At 32.9% G+C, this 15,249-nt stretch overlaps 2 protein-coding genes across 2 annotated transcripts; one reads left to right on the top strand and one right to left on the bottom strand.

Annotated features, from left to right (window-relative positions):
• Nucleotides 1–5,003: 5,003 nt before the first annotated feature.
• On the bottom strand, nt 5,004–6,796 carry LOC107802973 (NAC domain-containing protein 83). Its single transcript, XM_016626560.2, has 3 exons — nt 6,498–6,796; nt 5,794–6,080; nt 5,004–5,491 (listed from the first exon to the last, which is right to left on the bottom strand). The coding sequence occupies exons 1-3, from the start codon at nt 6,676–6,678 to the stop codon at nt 5,222–5,224; spliced, it is 738 nt and encodes a 245-aa protein (XP_016482046.1). The 5' UTR covers nt 6,679–6,796; the 3' UTR covers nt 5,004–5,221.
• A 4,665-nt stretch (nt 6,797–11,461) lies between these two features.
• On the top strand, nt 11,462–14,953 carry LOC107802976 (mitochondrial import inner membrane translocase subunit TIM8). Its single transcript, XM_016626563.2, has 2 exons — nt 11,462–11,617; nt 14,596–14,953. Exons 1-2 carry the CDS (start codon nt 11,570–11,572, stop codon nt 14,782–14,784), a joined length of 237 nt encoding a protein of 78 aa, XP_016482049.2. The 5' UTR covers nt 11,462–11,569; the 3' UTR covers nt 14,785–14,953.
• Nucleotides 14,954–15,249: the final 296 nt, after the last annotated feature.

Raw genomic sequence — 15,249 nt, 5'->3', positions numbered from 1 at the left:
TATTAATGGGCCTGTGTGGTTGTTAGTTTACAATTCAACAGTACGAAAATGTATGTTAACTAACACTCGTCTGAGTTTAGTCCTTCATGTTTTAGTTTGTAGTTGTTTTGTTAATACGGGGTATAGATACTCCAAACTTATACAATGCTGCCCTGTTTTTATTTTAGTCCTTTTGCTGTGTCTCGTTAGGTAGTACATAAGATCACATTCAAATCCCATTAGTAACAATGCCTAGTAGTTAATCCCTTTAATCTTGCCTAAGTAAGTTTAGCTAAATTCAACTCAAGAAATGTTCGGAGTATGTAGCGTTTCACCAGCCTGTATGTCATTTTCATCAAAATCAAAGACAGGGTCCGCGAAATACTGCGTTTTTCATCTTGCAAACAATTCACCAAATGAATCAAATGATTGACAGGAAATCCGGATTTGGTTAAGTAAATTAGCACGTACCTTTTTCTTTTTTTTATTTATTTTTTAGAGACAAATATAATAGAAAATGTAGCTACTTTAGGATATCTCTCGTAAATAATAAGACGAGCCTCGCCAAATAAAAAATACAAATTGCGGGGCCCTCAACAACTAATCATAATATTTAGAATTCGGGCTAGGCCGTTTAGTGAATCTCATGGCCTTCTCAGAAAATAGTAACGCGTTAGACTCTTTAGGCGCGGCTTAATTAAATCATATTCTTAAATTCGGGTGCACATTGATGTGACCCAAATCCAAATCTCAACGAAGTCCAAATGTGTTGACGATCACGGGCGCATTGATTGTGACGTGGTTCGAGATGCATTTTCACGACGTTGCAATTCTATAAAAATAAGTGATAATAATAAAAGCGGTTTTAAACTTAATAAAAGCACATAAGTCACAACATGTATTTAAATCCGATATTTTGCCATTATAACAATTTAAGCGACCGTGCTAGAACCACGGGATTCGAGGGCGCCTAACACCTTCCCTCGGGTCAACAGAATTCCTTACTTAGAATTTCTGGTTCGCAGACTTCATTTGGAAAAGTCGAAAATTTCCTCGATTTGGGATTCAAGATAAACCGGTGACTTGGGACACCAAAAGCCAAACATTTCCCAAGTGGCGACTCTGAATTAAATAAATAATCCCATTTCGAATATTGTCACTTAAATTGGAAAAACTCCACCCGCGCATTTTTAACCCTTCGGGGCCGGGCGCGCAAAAAGGAGGTGTGACATAAATTATATGTAAATTGTATTTGACCGGATTTTGTACAACAATATGTATTTAAGTTGTAGATAAATTATAGATTTTGATATATATTTTATAAAAAACTTTAGTTATTTTTTGTAAATATAAAAATTAAAAAAAAACGGATAAATAAATTTAAAATCTTGTATACACGTGAAAAAGTGCCCAAATAAACGGGTATTACAACGTGCCCCATTTTTCAACCGGCCCCAATTCAACTTGGGGTAGTTCTGACCAAACAATAGGGGTTTAATTTAATCTGATCTAGTATTCTTATCATAATCATAATAGGGGATTTTACACAAATGTCTCAAATAAGTCTCAATTTAAATATCTGGCCATTAGTCATAGACTTACCAAAACTAGCCAAGTACATATAAAAATTGAAAAATCAAATAAATAAAGTTCTTTCTCTCAAAGAATCACATGCAAAAATCACTCTTCATATTTCTAAGCGTGATTAGCAACATTAGATACAAGACAGAAAGGAAATTTCATGGACGAGGTAGCAAATAAGATGATGAAATACAAAAAATACAAAAAATACAATATTCCAAAAATCTACGCAAAAAAGGAATTTTTTCAATGCGTATAGTTGAAATTCATTGAAAATATATAGATAATTCAATATACAAAATTTGAGGAAGATTGGAGGTGATTTGGACTAATTTTGTATCAAAATTCGTAATTAAAACGAGATAAAAAATTCTTCTGCGACACATGTATCAAACATGTATCTCACACATAGGTATACATGGATATACATGTGATACACAATTGATACAAATATGATACATATATGATATATATATGATACATAAATGATAACAGTGTGATACACATATCATTTTTTTTTCATGTTCAGTTTTTACTTCGAATTTTAATTCAAACCACCTCAAAACTTTACCAAATCATCCCAAAACTGAGATTCAAGCTCCTTAAGATGTACCCAATCTATTCTAATAACACCCACAAAAGGAAGCAAAAGTTTGACATTTTTTTCTACAAATAGTTAATTGGCTAATATTAATAATATTTGGTTAATATTAGTAATATTTTATGAATTGATCAATTTTTGTAATGAACTACTTATAAATGGACATAGCTGGCCCATCAAACATTGAGCGGGTGGATAGATGATACGAACTGGGGCAAATGTAGTCTTTCGACTACGAATTCAATTGAATACTTTCGATACGATGTATGAATTTAATTTATATGTAAAACCTACTAAAATTTCAATAAATATTATATTTGAACTCATAATTTTAACAATACATTAAAGACAATGCTAAAAATCCTAAAAATTTGACCTAGTTAAATTTAAATTTTGAATCTGACTCCGAACGGAATTTGGGCCAAATTTGACAGCTCTACTGTCACAACAACAACAACAACTACCCAGTAAAATCCCACAAAGTAGGGTCTGGGCAGGATAATGTGTACGCAGACCTTACCCCTACCCCGATAGGGTAGAGAGGTTGTTTCCGATAGACCCTCAACTCAGAAATACGGAAATAAAAAAATAAGAAAAAGACAATTCCTTAGTAACTCCAGTAGAAACCGTAATAGTAACAGAAGCATAACAACCAAAAGATAAATGACATGCAATAACAGTAATCAGTATCTAACGCCCGGGGCTAAGATAAACCGCAAGGATAGTGTGGACTCAACATAAACTGCAAGCCATCTAAGATCAACCCTAATCCAACTCCGCCTCACCCCGGGTATGAAGTAAGGAAAGCTCTACTACCTTCTAACCTACAACCCTAATGCTTGACCTCCAGACCTTCCTATCAAGGGTCATGTTCTCGGAAATCTGCAATCGTACCATGTCCTGCCTGATCATCTCTCCCCAATACTTCTTAGGCCTCCCTCTACCTCTTCTCGTACCCACCACGGCCAACCACTCACACCTCCTCACCAGAGCATCAAAGCTTCTCCTCCGCACGTGCCCGAACCATGTGAGCCTCGCTTCCCGCATCTTGTCATCCACAGGGGTCACGCCCACCTTCTTCCGAATATCTTCATTCCTAATCTTATCTATCGTAGTGTGCCCGCACATCCACCTCAGCATCCTGGTCTCTGCTATCTTCATCCTCTGGATATGGGAGTTCTTAACCGGTCAACACTCCACCCCATACAACATGACCGGTCTAACCACAGCTCTATAAAACTTACCTTTGAGTATCGGTAGCACTTTCTTGTCATATTATATAACTTTCTTTTATTGGCCCCGTCACATTACTGAAATTTAACCAAAAGGGAAAAGAGGAAAACTTGCGGCTTTACATTGTAATTTCTTGGAGAAATCTTTTCATTTTTCAAAGGACTTTTCCGCTAAAAGAAAGAAGAAAGTGGGCGCATGTGCAAATGTGCTTTGGTTCGTATAATATTTTGCTGCTACCACTGCTAACGTAGAGAAAAATGAAAAGAAAGAATATATCTAGCAGGAAAAAGAACAGTAAAAGAAAGAGTATATACCTTGCTTGCTTCTTCCCCAACCTCTCCTTTGATACTTATCAAATTTTCAGCAGAAAAAGTACAAAATGTTACAGCCTTTTGATTCCAAAAGCTCTTTCATTCGTACACAGCGCAGCTTCTTTTACCTAGAAAATTATGTCAAAAAATTGGATTCTTCAGTTCACTTTTTCTCATGGGAACAACAATTCCTTTTTTCTTCCCATTGAATTAGTTGACTTATCTGCTTTAGTGCTTTTTTCTCATTAGCTTCTTCTTTTACTACACCTCCGAGTTCTTTCATCATTCAGTATGTATTATATGGAAAGACGATCTACCAACAAGTTTGTGGTGGAGTGGTAAGTACTCCTTCATCCTTAACAAGAGGTTTCGAGTTCGAGCTTTTGGTATGCAATCGCCTTTATTAGGGAGCGATTTACCCCAATATGTAATCCGGAATAGTTGGGCTCCACTATGGATATTGGATATCGGACGAGAAACCAAAAAAATATATATGGAAGGAGAAGAACGATTTCATCTCTAATCCAGCTTCCGGAAATTATTGAATTATGCAAATGATTTAACTGCTTGGTAAAATTGCCGTAGAATTTGGTAATTAAATTTTAGGAAAAAGTTCCATATTTACTGGTTTACTAATCAAAATATCTTAATTTTACCGCATTATACTTTAGGATCATTCATCAAAATGTTCTTTATTTGCCCTAACAAAGCTCCTAGGTGGACCAAGTGAATTGGACGTGCCAAAATATTTTTCGAAAAAAGGTTCAAATTTATCCATCTATTTTTGCTATTGCTCAAAATTATCATTTGTTATACTTATTGTTGGAGATCTGTTAGGTCAAAGATATGCAAATTTGAGAGAATCTGCTAACGGTAATGATATAAATAGTTTCAAAGTATAACGAATAGTAAAATTAAAATACTCCGTATGATAGAGGAGTGATATCTTTTAACTGTTTCCCTAAATTTTATACTACTTGAATTCTCCGTTGACTTGAGCTATTCATTATTTCCATCCTATTTCTTAATATCTTAATTTCGGAGATGCCCCTTTTATCAGGCTTCGTTGTTATGAACTCAGAAGGATTTCATTACTTCATTAAATTTTGAGAGTAAGCAACAAAAGTGGATTCTTTTTCCGATAATTAAAAATGAACTCAAGCACCATGTGTACGTGTATTTTTTTACAGTATAATAAGTTAGCGTTATGAACGAATTTAACTTTTAATTATTCTAAATGATTAAAGACGTGCTAAAGCTGGCGAAATATACAACATAAAAGATATATATACTCACTCTTAATGAAGCATATGTGGACTAAATAACCATTTGTCAATGTTGAATATTTCTGCGATAGAAAGAAAATAAACTAACTCGATCTACCATCAACTGGTACGTCAGAAGGTTTGAGTCACGTGAAGAGTAAGTAGCTAGGACCACGGTTAATTTCCCGTGTTAAAAAGGGAAAAAGAACAAAATATATTAATTATTGCATCAATCAGAAAATGAAAGTATATCAAAGAGCTCGATTGCTAGCTTCTTCATGCTCTACTAGACCACTTGGACTTGAAGAAACCTCACTTGAATCATCATTACTCAAAGAAGAAGAGCAAGAGGAAATTGCTCTATAACTCAAATCTTCTCTCATAAAATCATAATACAATGTCTGTTTTGGTGTTTGGACATGCTGATGATCAGCCTCTAGAATGTCTTGATCACATTTTCCATTTCTTCTTTTCATGAATATATGACAAAGTACCCAATTTCCAATTTGAACCATAGAACTCTGCAATTGCAAAGAAAATGATATTAAATTCAAGTAAAACATTTGACATATATTAATAGTCTTTTTAAGTTTTAAACTTATAAAAGAGCAGCCCGGTGCACTAAGCTCTCGCTGGGATTCGGGGAAGAGCCGGACCACAAGCTAAGGGTCTATTGTATGCACCCTTACCCTGCATTTATGCAAGAGACTGTTTTCACGGCTTGCAACACGTCACATGGCAGTAACTTACCAGTTACCCAAGGCTCCCTTTCTAAAACTTATACTACTAGAAATGAAAATGGCCAAATGGAGCATTATATTACCTGAGAGGATTTCTTGAAATGGTGGAAATTGAAGGGTTGATTTTTGGGGAGAACAAGGCGATATTCATGCATAATCCATTCAGTTCTAGAAGCATGAGAACTCTTTCCTTTGTAGAAAACTAGAGTTTTCTTCATCCCAAGAATTGGCTTTCTTTTTGAGCATGTAATTTGTTTGTCTAAACCAGTTGGTTTCCAACAGCCACTTGAAGTTGCCCTGTTGGAGCGATTACCATTCCTGTATTTAGCTTCCTTGTTGCTGAAGAAATATCTATCCTGCTCTATATCACCTGTATATCATCAAATATATATAGGTAATTAAGTCTCATACTGTATGTGATGGAATTTTTTTACCCTAAACTATTCTTGAAAGTTAAGTTTAGGAATAAAACTCTTTTATCCTCATCAAGATGTTTTCTTAGCCATATTTTCTAGTACTTCTTCTATCAATAAGTAGTAATAAGATTATAAGCAAACTATATATCCCTATGCATGCACGTACGATTAGCAAGTTTTGAATTTAATTGGTAAAATGAAGTATCCAACCGAATGGACAATTCTTTCAAACTATGTACCGAGTTAATTTAATTTTCTTATGTAACTATTAACAATCACCGCAAAGAATTTAACTTTTGGAAAAAGAAAAATGAAGAAAGTATGGAAAAAGGGAAGTAGGAAAGAAATAAAGGGGGAGTGAAGTTAATTACCAGGCAAATCCCAGGGGTCGTGCTTGCAAATATTGATTTCAGGAATGATAGAAGCAGGTAAGGGGCAAGAAAATGTTTTGCGAATCAAGTATTGAAACACAATCTCTTCTTCAGTTGGCTGAAATCGAAAACCTGGAGGCAGTTTTATGGCTCCATCTTTTACGAAGTTGAACTTGTCCATAAATTAATCTTCCACTTAATTTATGCACTGTATATCTCTCTCAAGCTTTTGAGTGTTTGAGATGGAAATTAATGAATACCAGAGAGAATTAAGGAAGGAAGAGTAGTGAGTAGACGTAGCAGTAATATTGACTATTTATAGTAAGATCCAATGAAATTGAAAGGGATTCTATACGCAGCTAATTTTATCTTCTTACGAGTGGGGCCCTTTCTGATCATGAGACAAAAGTATCTTTTCTTTTTTAATTAAAAGTAAGTGAAGTTTGAACTCTTAATCCTTACGATTCCTAGCGAATACTTCTAATTGAAGTTCATGCAGCACATATATCAACACGAACTAAGCTCCCAATTTCCTTTAATATTCCTTCTATATTCAAACAGTATAATTATACTCTGATAATATAAAAAAATATTACTCATTACAAATGATACTAGAAGTTTGAAAAAGATAGAAGGGGAGCCTTGTCGTAACTAATATAGTTGTTGTCATATGACCAGGAGGTCACAGGTTCAAGCAGTGGAAACTGCCTCTTGCAGAAATGCATTGTAAGTCTGCATACAATAGACCCTTATAGTCCGGCTCTTCCCTGGACCCCGCGCATAGCAGGAACTTAGTGCACCGAGCTGCCGTTTTTGAATATAAAAGATAATTAGAGATATATATTACTCATTAAAAATGATATTAGTAATATGAAGAATAATATGGCAAGATTACTAGTTATGACATGTTAAAATAAGATGAATTAGTGTAACATGGTATATGGTTAAATCTATAATCAAATAGATAACTATATATATATACTATGCTCTCTCTTTTCCTTTCTGAAAATTGGGTAACTTTTGCATGAGTTAATCTTTTATGTCTTCCTTAAAACTTCAAAGAGAAGCAAAAACTTTGCATGGAAGTCGCGGCACACAATGTAATACTAGTAGCTTGTAATAAAAGCGGACAAACAAAAGGAAGTTCCTATACCAAATAAGGGGAATAGAATCCCTACACATGAAATACACTAGCTTCAGATTATGCTTTTAGTTCTTCTTTTATTGGGAACTAGATGCTAGTTAGGCAATTCCATAGATTTATTTATCCATTTACTCTTATGGATTGAGCTTTAATTCATTGGTAAAACTTCTATTTTTGCTTTAAAGGTGTATAAAATTTAAAATTCAAAGGTGAACAGAAAAAGGAAGAAAAAAGCCGTTAAATTCTTGTTCAATCATTCCATTCTTTTTACGTTATAGTAGATTATCTATAGACTGTCTAGTTAAAGCGTTTGGAAGTCGTTTCCTACCTAACATTTTAAAAACTCAACAAAAAACCAAAATGTCACTCCTATAATATAAATAAAATTAGGTTAAAAAAAAGAATAAATAAAAATGATCATGCGTAGAAATTGTTTGTTGACAACAATAACAAAGATTAATCTTTTCTAACTTTATATTTCAAAAGCAAGCGAAAAAAACTAAAGAGTCATAAAAGCAACGACTGGCTCACTTGCAACGTTTGACATTTGCTCTTGAATTGACTATTAATCCAACATATAAACTATTATAATTAGAAAAGAAAAAGAGATGCACGAGCCCGATAAAGTTTCATGCCCTCGTGTATTTAGGACGTGGTAAGGTTTACTTTATTGTGACTGCATTTTGGACACAATTGAGTCATAACCCATGTAAACAAATGCCTTGTTTTTTTCTTTCTCAAAACTTATAAAGCAATCAAAAGCAGTAAAGCAAACCATCAATAGTGCATGCTTAGCCCCCTATCTCTATTTTCACGTTTACAGATATATAAGTATATATCTTTCATTATTTTCTTTATTTTACTCACAGTTTTCTTTCTTACATAGCAAGGAAATAAACATATGACCACACTACGCAATGTAAATTGTAATAAAAATAAGGAATTGCCAAAATAACAGAGGGTCTGTCCCAAATTTCAATTCCAAATACAAGGAGAAATACAAATTTAATTGATACTGTTAAATAAAATTAAATTAAATTTTGTTCTGTGCTTTCTTATTGTTCTATTCATCCCAAAAATATACTCATATGAATATACTGTTATTTGAAGTTCAGTAGAAATGTGTGTAAAGGTTTCAAGTGTGAAAAGATGGCCTACGTATTACTCGATAAGACGAATTTCAGTTTGAAATATTAACACGTAATTATCAATATGTATTTACTTCTATTAGCTTGAATATGTGGAAGGAGATAAAAGATATCATGCAAGTAAGGTCAATTTTGGACCAATAAAAAAGAAAAGAAGTTCAGATTGCATTAAGAAACAATCTCATGTCATAATAGTGTTTACTTTTGAATTACTAATAGATATATAGTCTTTCACTTTAATTTGATATTGGAATTCTGACTTAAAAAGCTCATCCCTCCACATCTTCCTTGTTATAATTGCCTCACTAATTATTAATTGATTAATTAGTGAGAATTCGGCAGAGAGAAATCTGGTACTGTGAATTAGTGTAATTTCTTTTCGTCAGGGTTGTTTTTTGAAAATCTTTTGGCTCGAAAGTAATAAAAGAAAGGAAGAAAAAGCTATATGCTTTTTTTGCTTTGAGAAAAAAAAGGCAAAGATATATCCTAAGAAAAGATAGAGAGGTAGAAGGAGTGAGAGGGCCAATTGACTGATTTGGAATTGGATAGGTGCTTTGCTTCGTTGAGAAGATGTTGCTTAGCTTTTGTTTCTCCAAAAGATCTTTTCTTCATAAAAGTCAGCTCCCTTGTGGCTGATTTCATCCATGGATATAATTTATTTAATTTAACTTACATAAGCTGATAATGTAATGAGTTGAGTTTTTATCCGAACAAAGAATTTTACTCTGCTTATGAACGATTTCAATAGTTATCTTTTTAGTGAGTAAAAATTATTTTATAAATGTCGATATATAAAAGTTAAACTCTAATTTAAGTTCTTTTGTTTCTTAACCTCGAACTTGTAGAATATTCTAAAAGCATTTCTTTTTCTCTCTTTCTTTGTCAGTTCCTTCCGAGGCTAGGAAAATTTCATTGACGGGACAACATTAAGTTGTCATTCCACTGGAAATAGGACATAAATATCCCTCCATAGGGGGCAAAAAGGAAAAAGAAAGAAAGATAATTTAAAGGAAAAGCCATCATTAGATGGTTGGTTACCTTTTAATTAAGATATACAATAGAGCTTTACATAAGCAAAATTTATTCTACATTTTGGTTTGTCGAACTTGTTAGTAAAAAACAAAAGGAACTGCAATTTTTGTTTGTGAAAAAATGATATGCAGATTGCTTTTACCTCTTAAATTTGACATGAGTCAGGCTCGTGAATAATACATATGAGAAGGTAAAGTAGAAGATCTAATAACTTTTTGATAGGATTAGAATGTGCAACTATCAAATTGCAACTAATTTGAAATGATATATCCAAAGTGTATTCAATTTAAATAGTTAAAATTATGGACACTAATAGGGTAAAGAAATTAATTCTACACATTCAAGGTACTTAAAATCCAATTATAAGTATCATTGATAGAAACATGGAGTAGTAACCTATAGAACATGAAATGGCTTGTTGTTGTTAGTAAACTAAAAAATACAGTTTGAAATCTTTTTATATTGTCAATATATATATATATATAATCCAGAAATATATTTTTGTCTAACGAAGAATTTAATGAGCAGCATCACTTCAAGTTTTAACCGTATTATCTCCACATGTAACTAAATCTAAAGTAAATTAAACAGGCGATAAAAAATATCCAAATTAGGTTAATTGCTTCGTAGTGTCTAACAAATTCTTCAAAATCACTCGAGAAAAAGAATTCTTCAAAGATAATGACACCTTCTATGCTTTAAAACAGAAAAGGGAAACCACACATTATAATCGTTCCCATAAATAATTCAGTAATATATATATATATATATATATATATAGGAAAACTAAATATTTACATGTACTTTCTTCTATACTTATATATTTCTCGGAATGCCCCCCAAGATAAAATAAAATTCCTAGATAAAATAAAATTATATAATTCTTCTTAGATGGTATGGTTGATGATATGATAATAGTAAAATTATCAAATGAAGTTGTTTTCTTTATAGGTCTGAACAGATTCTCTTATTTTGTTTTAGATATATAAAATGTATGGCTAAATCTGTTATCGAGTAAAATCTGGTTTCTATGTCTAGCTTAAACTCTTCTAAACTTGTGTTTAGGCTTCTAGCAAATAGTTCTGGATTATAGCTCGGGAAATTAATAGGCATTAAATTTTTATTTTTATTTTATATATTGTAAGATCCTACTCAGTGCTCTTCACTCAAGATCTATCATATAAAGTCAATAAAAATAAGTATATAATTAAAAATCTATAATAGTCAATAACTTTATGGTACGGTAAAATTTATAAGGTAAAAAGATAAAAATTTTGTGGTAAAAATTTGTTGTGATTAAAGTCTTATGTCGTAAAATCCTACTCGGTACTCTCTCTTTCTTATTCTGCAAACCTATGTTGTTACGGTATTATCAAAATTATGAACTGAAATTACCCCTTCTATACTATATATATATATATATATATATATATATATATATATATATATATATATATATATATATAGCTAGAAAATTTATATTTTATGTAATTTTTGCGGACGGGTCATGTAACTTGCCCAACAAAAAACCCTTAGCAGGCTTATGCGTAACAGATAACAGTGGGCTAATAATCCGAATTTGGTAGGAAAACGGGCCTGTCCTAGTTCTGGTATCCAATTATAGCCCATCTCATATAACCCGTCGGCTTCAACCGACTTTTGTTAGGGTTTTACCTAAGGTTTTAGTCAAGAAATCTTTACTCTTCTCCGCGAGAACCAGAAAATAGCATTCGTAAACCAAAAGTTCCATGGATCCATCAGCCCTAAGCTCTCCCGAATTGCAGCAATTTCTCAGTGTAAGTTTCAATCATGAACAGTTTTATTTTATGTGTATTCACTTATCTATTTTTTTTGGTTCCTTATAGTTTATGCTTTGATATTCGTAAACTGATCTAGCCTATGAACAGTCTTTTGGCATAGTATTTTGAAAATTTATTTGGGCATTATATATTCGTAAAGCTACTCTGAGTCTCTGCTGCACTGGTTTTAGAAAGATTGATTCAGACAGATTATGCTTCTTTTGTGGATATTTGTTTGAGTGACTTAATGGGTAGGGAAATTATTACTTTGATCTTTGATCTTTTTGGTTTAATCTTGTCTGTAGTTTGGTGTAATTTGTCGGATATGCATATTCTTGTCTGTAGTTTGGTGTAATTTATAATTGTAAAACATAGAGCAAAAGTAATCTTGAATTAATAAGACTTCAATAGATATGAGTTAGAATGCATAACCAATTTTTCGCTACAAATGCAATGACCCAAATAACTTGTACAATAAATTGTAAATAAATCCGTTTTAAACTGATGGGTGTATATGATAACATTGTAAACAAAAATCACAATTGACAACCTTTCAATTTACAATTATTTATCAATTATATACAAATGTCTATTATTACATGACTTAAAGAACAGACGGCAGGTAATTAGAAAGTTTACCTCAAATCACAAGGATGTCGATACTATATCTGTGTCAATACTACTTGTTTGAAAGTTTACCTTTACGTCGATACTATCAAGAGTTTATGATAAAGAATGTAGAATATTGACTTCTTTTATGGAAGTTGTCGCAGCTTCTCCTTGTTCTAAATTATTTTGATTTTAATATTCTTCTTCCCTCGATGGAAAGGTGTGGAGGTCAGAATGGGTTCGCATGTTGATAGGTAGACGAGGGATTCTCTTAGTCTTACCGATAGTATTAGTAATATTCATATATTTTCTTATTCCTAGATCTTTTTATTACACGTGTCATTCTTTCCAGTAGAATTAGTACTATTCTTGTATTTCTTGTCTCTAGATCTTTGTTATTACACGTTTTGTCTTTATTTTTTATTTTTTTTTGTTCTTTTCTTGTTGTTGTTATTGTTGGTTGCTTCCTTGTCACTGTTCTTTGAGCCGAGGGTCTATCCGAAACAATCTCTCTATCTTCACAAGGTGGGGTAAGGTCTGCGTACACATTATTATCCTTCCCAGGCCTCACTTGTGGGATTACAATGGGTTCGTTATTGTTGTTGTATTCCAGAATCCTAAAGTGAATCCTAATCCTAAACAAAGAAAAGATACAACTATAGAATCCTTAACAAAGAAAAACCTAAAGAATCCTAAAGCTAATGGAAAGCCACACAGTATTAAAGAATCCTAATCCTAAACAAGAAAAACCTAAATACACCGCAGTTTTTATTTTTTCCCGAAAATAAAAATTTATATTACAATTACAATTATATCCAACTTAGGATTCACCTACTAAGGGTAAAAAAGATAACAATATTCCAGCAGGGGCTTTGTGCCTTTTTGATGAAGTAAGTGAATATTATTAACAAAAGGCATCAAGAAGATGCAGATGTTACAAAGAAACAGAAAGTATCAACCCAAAAATATTAACAAAAGATCTATCATAAGACTAAGGAGCTGATAAATTCCAAAAAGGATTTAGGGTTATAAATAGGGGTAAGATTAACCCAGCTAAAAAGATTAACTAAACATTTGGCTTTAAGAGAATGATTGGCAGTTGAGATCCCATCAAAGCATCTTTGATTCCTTTTGGTCCATATACACCACAAAATACAAGCAGGAACCATAGCCCAAGGGGCTTTGTGCTTTTAATATAGTATAGAATTTGTATTTTAGAGCAAAATTGTCTAAACATAACGTTCTTTAAATCTTAAACTCATTCTTATACTGCTATACATATAGTTAATGAAACAAATAGGACTCGTTGGCAACGCTGAACACTAATGTGTAATAACAGCGGTTAGGCGTTAAATTCAACTAGTTAGTATTATCATTATGGATCTTTTGCTTCTTCCGATAGATTGCAGGTCTTTTGACACAACTCTATTGATGTGATTTTAGCCTACCGCATTTCCTGTTAGCACATTCATTCATCCTTGTGTCATATCTACATACTGATGCATATTAAGGTGTGAATAGGATATTACCCAGCCATTTTAGGCAACTTTCCACATTGTCATTTACTCGTTACTTGTACCCCCTACTAGATGTTATAACCTAGTCAATATGCTTACTGAAAGATATACCATTTTTTAGAGGAAAATAATTGCAGTAAAAACTTTTCTTTCAGAAATCCTTCATCCACTTCCCAGCCGACTTCCTTCTTCATTTCCTTTACCTTTATAAGCTGCCAAAATGATTTTTTTCCCTTAAAATTTCTCTGACATTGAGGGATTAAAGAGAAGAAGTAAAAGTGCACAGAAAAATTGAACAGACACCTATTGTGTTCAACATAATACTGTTTACTGGTTTCTTGGAATGTTATATTAACCAGTTACAAGATTCAAAAGTCTCACTCCATATGAGAACATTTTAACTGCCTCCTTACAACTAGAAAGAGGAAACAGAGAAAGCAGAAACATTCTAGGTATAAAGCACTTGTTACTTAAGCTCATTACTGAGGAAATTGTTTCAAGTGCCCTCAGATTTTTCCAGTGTGTCAGTCCAACAGTACACAGTTTTAGGTTTGTCTTTAATCTATTGTCTGTCTTCCCACTTATTATTGTTTTTATTATATTATCGAGTATCAAAGTTTCCCTGGCTTACTATATTGTTTTGATACGTCGAGAAATGTATCACCATTGCTATTTTCCTAGATGTGTTGGAAGAAGTCAGAAGACATTGCATGACTACTTAGTTGCTTGATTTGATTTAGTTGCCCCTACTTTCATATTGGGTTTTAACAAAATGGCAGTTCCCGGTTTTGCTCTTCTTTGTGTCTTGTGGCTTTCTAATATTTGCACCTGATTTCTTCATTTATGCAGGAAGAGAAGGAAAGGGCCATGCTCAAAGAAGTAGTTGCAAAGCTTACAAGTTCCTGCTGGGACAAATGCGTTACCGGTACTCCTGGAAGCAAGTTTAGCTCTAGTGAATCTAATTGTTTAGCCCACTGTGCACAACGCTATATGGAGATGAGCGCGATCATTATGAAACGGTTCCAGGGCATGCACTGAAGAAGAATTAGCCTTATAAAATGGATATGATAATCCTTTTGATTCCTTTGCTCAAAGATATTTGAAAGAGACTTGTAATTTTTTTCTTGCTTTTAAATACTATTGATGTGGTGTTACTGATGATATAATTTTACGAAATGCAGAGATGCTCTCATTTTTATTTTACTCATTTTCTCCTCTTCATGAGCGAGGACCTACATCCCAGTCCACCTTCCCTCAAAAATCAAACTACTAGTAAATTCTCATGAAATATGTCAACAGCCAAGGCTAAATGAATTTTGTTCCTTTTGCTTGTAGTGAAATAAGCTGTATATTGTTGCCAGTAACATAAACCCTAACATTGACAGAGCGAGAGTAAAGGTGCGCTCTGTTTTTTTTTTTTTTCCAACACAAATAATATAATGTTTCAAAAGAGTTACATTATTTGTGTGCTTTTAGTCCTTGTAAAAGCAAACACATTGCTTA

The sequence above is a fragment of the Nicotiana tabacum genome, chromosome 6 (assembly GCF_000715075.1).
Source record: "Nicotiana tabacum cultivar K326 chromosome 6, ASM71507v2, whole genome shotgun sequence".
Lineage (NCBI taxonomy): Eukaryota > Viridiplantae > Streptophyta > Magnoliopsida > Solanales > Solanaceae > Nicotiana > Nicotiana tabacum.
This window is presented reverse-complemented; position numbering and strand designations above follow the sequence as displayed.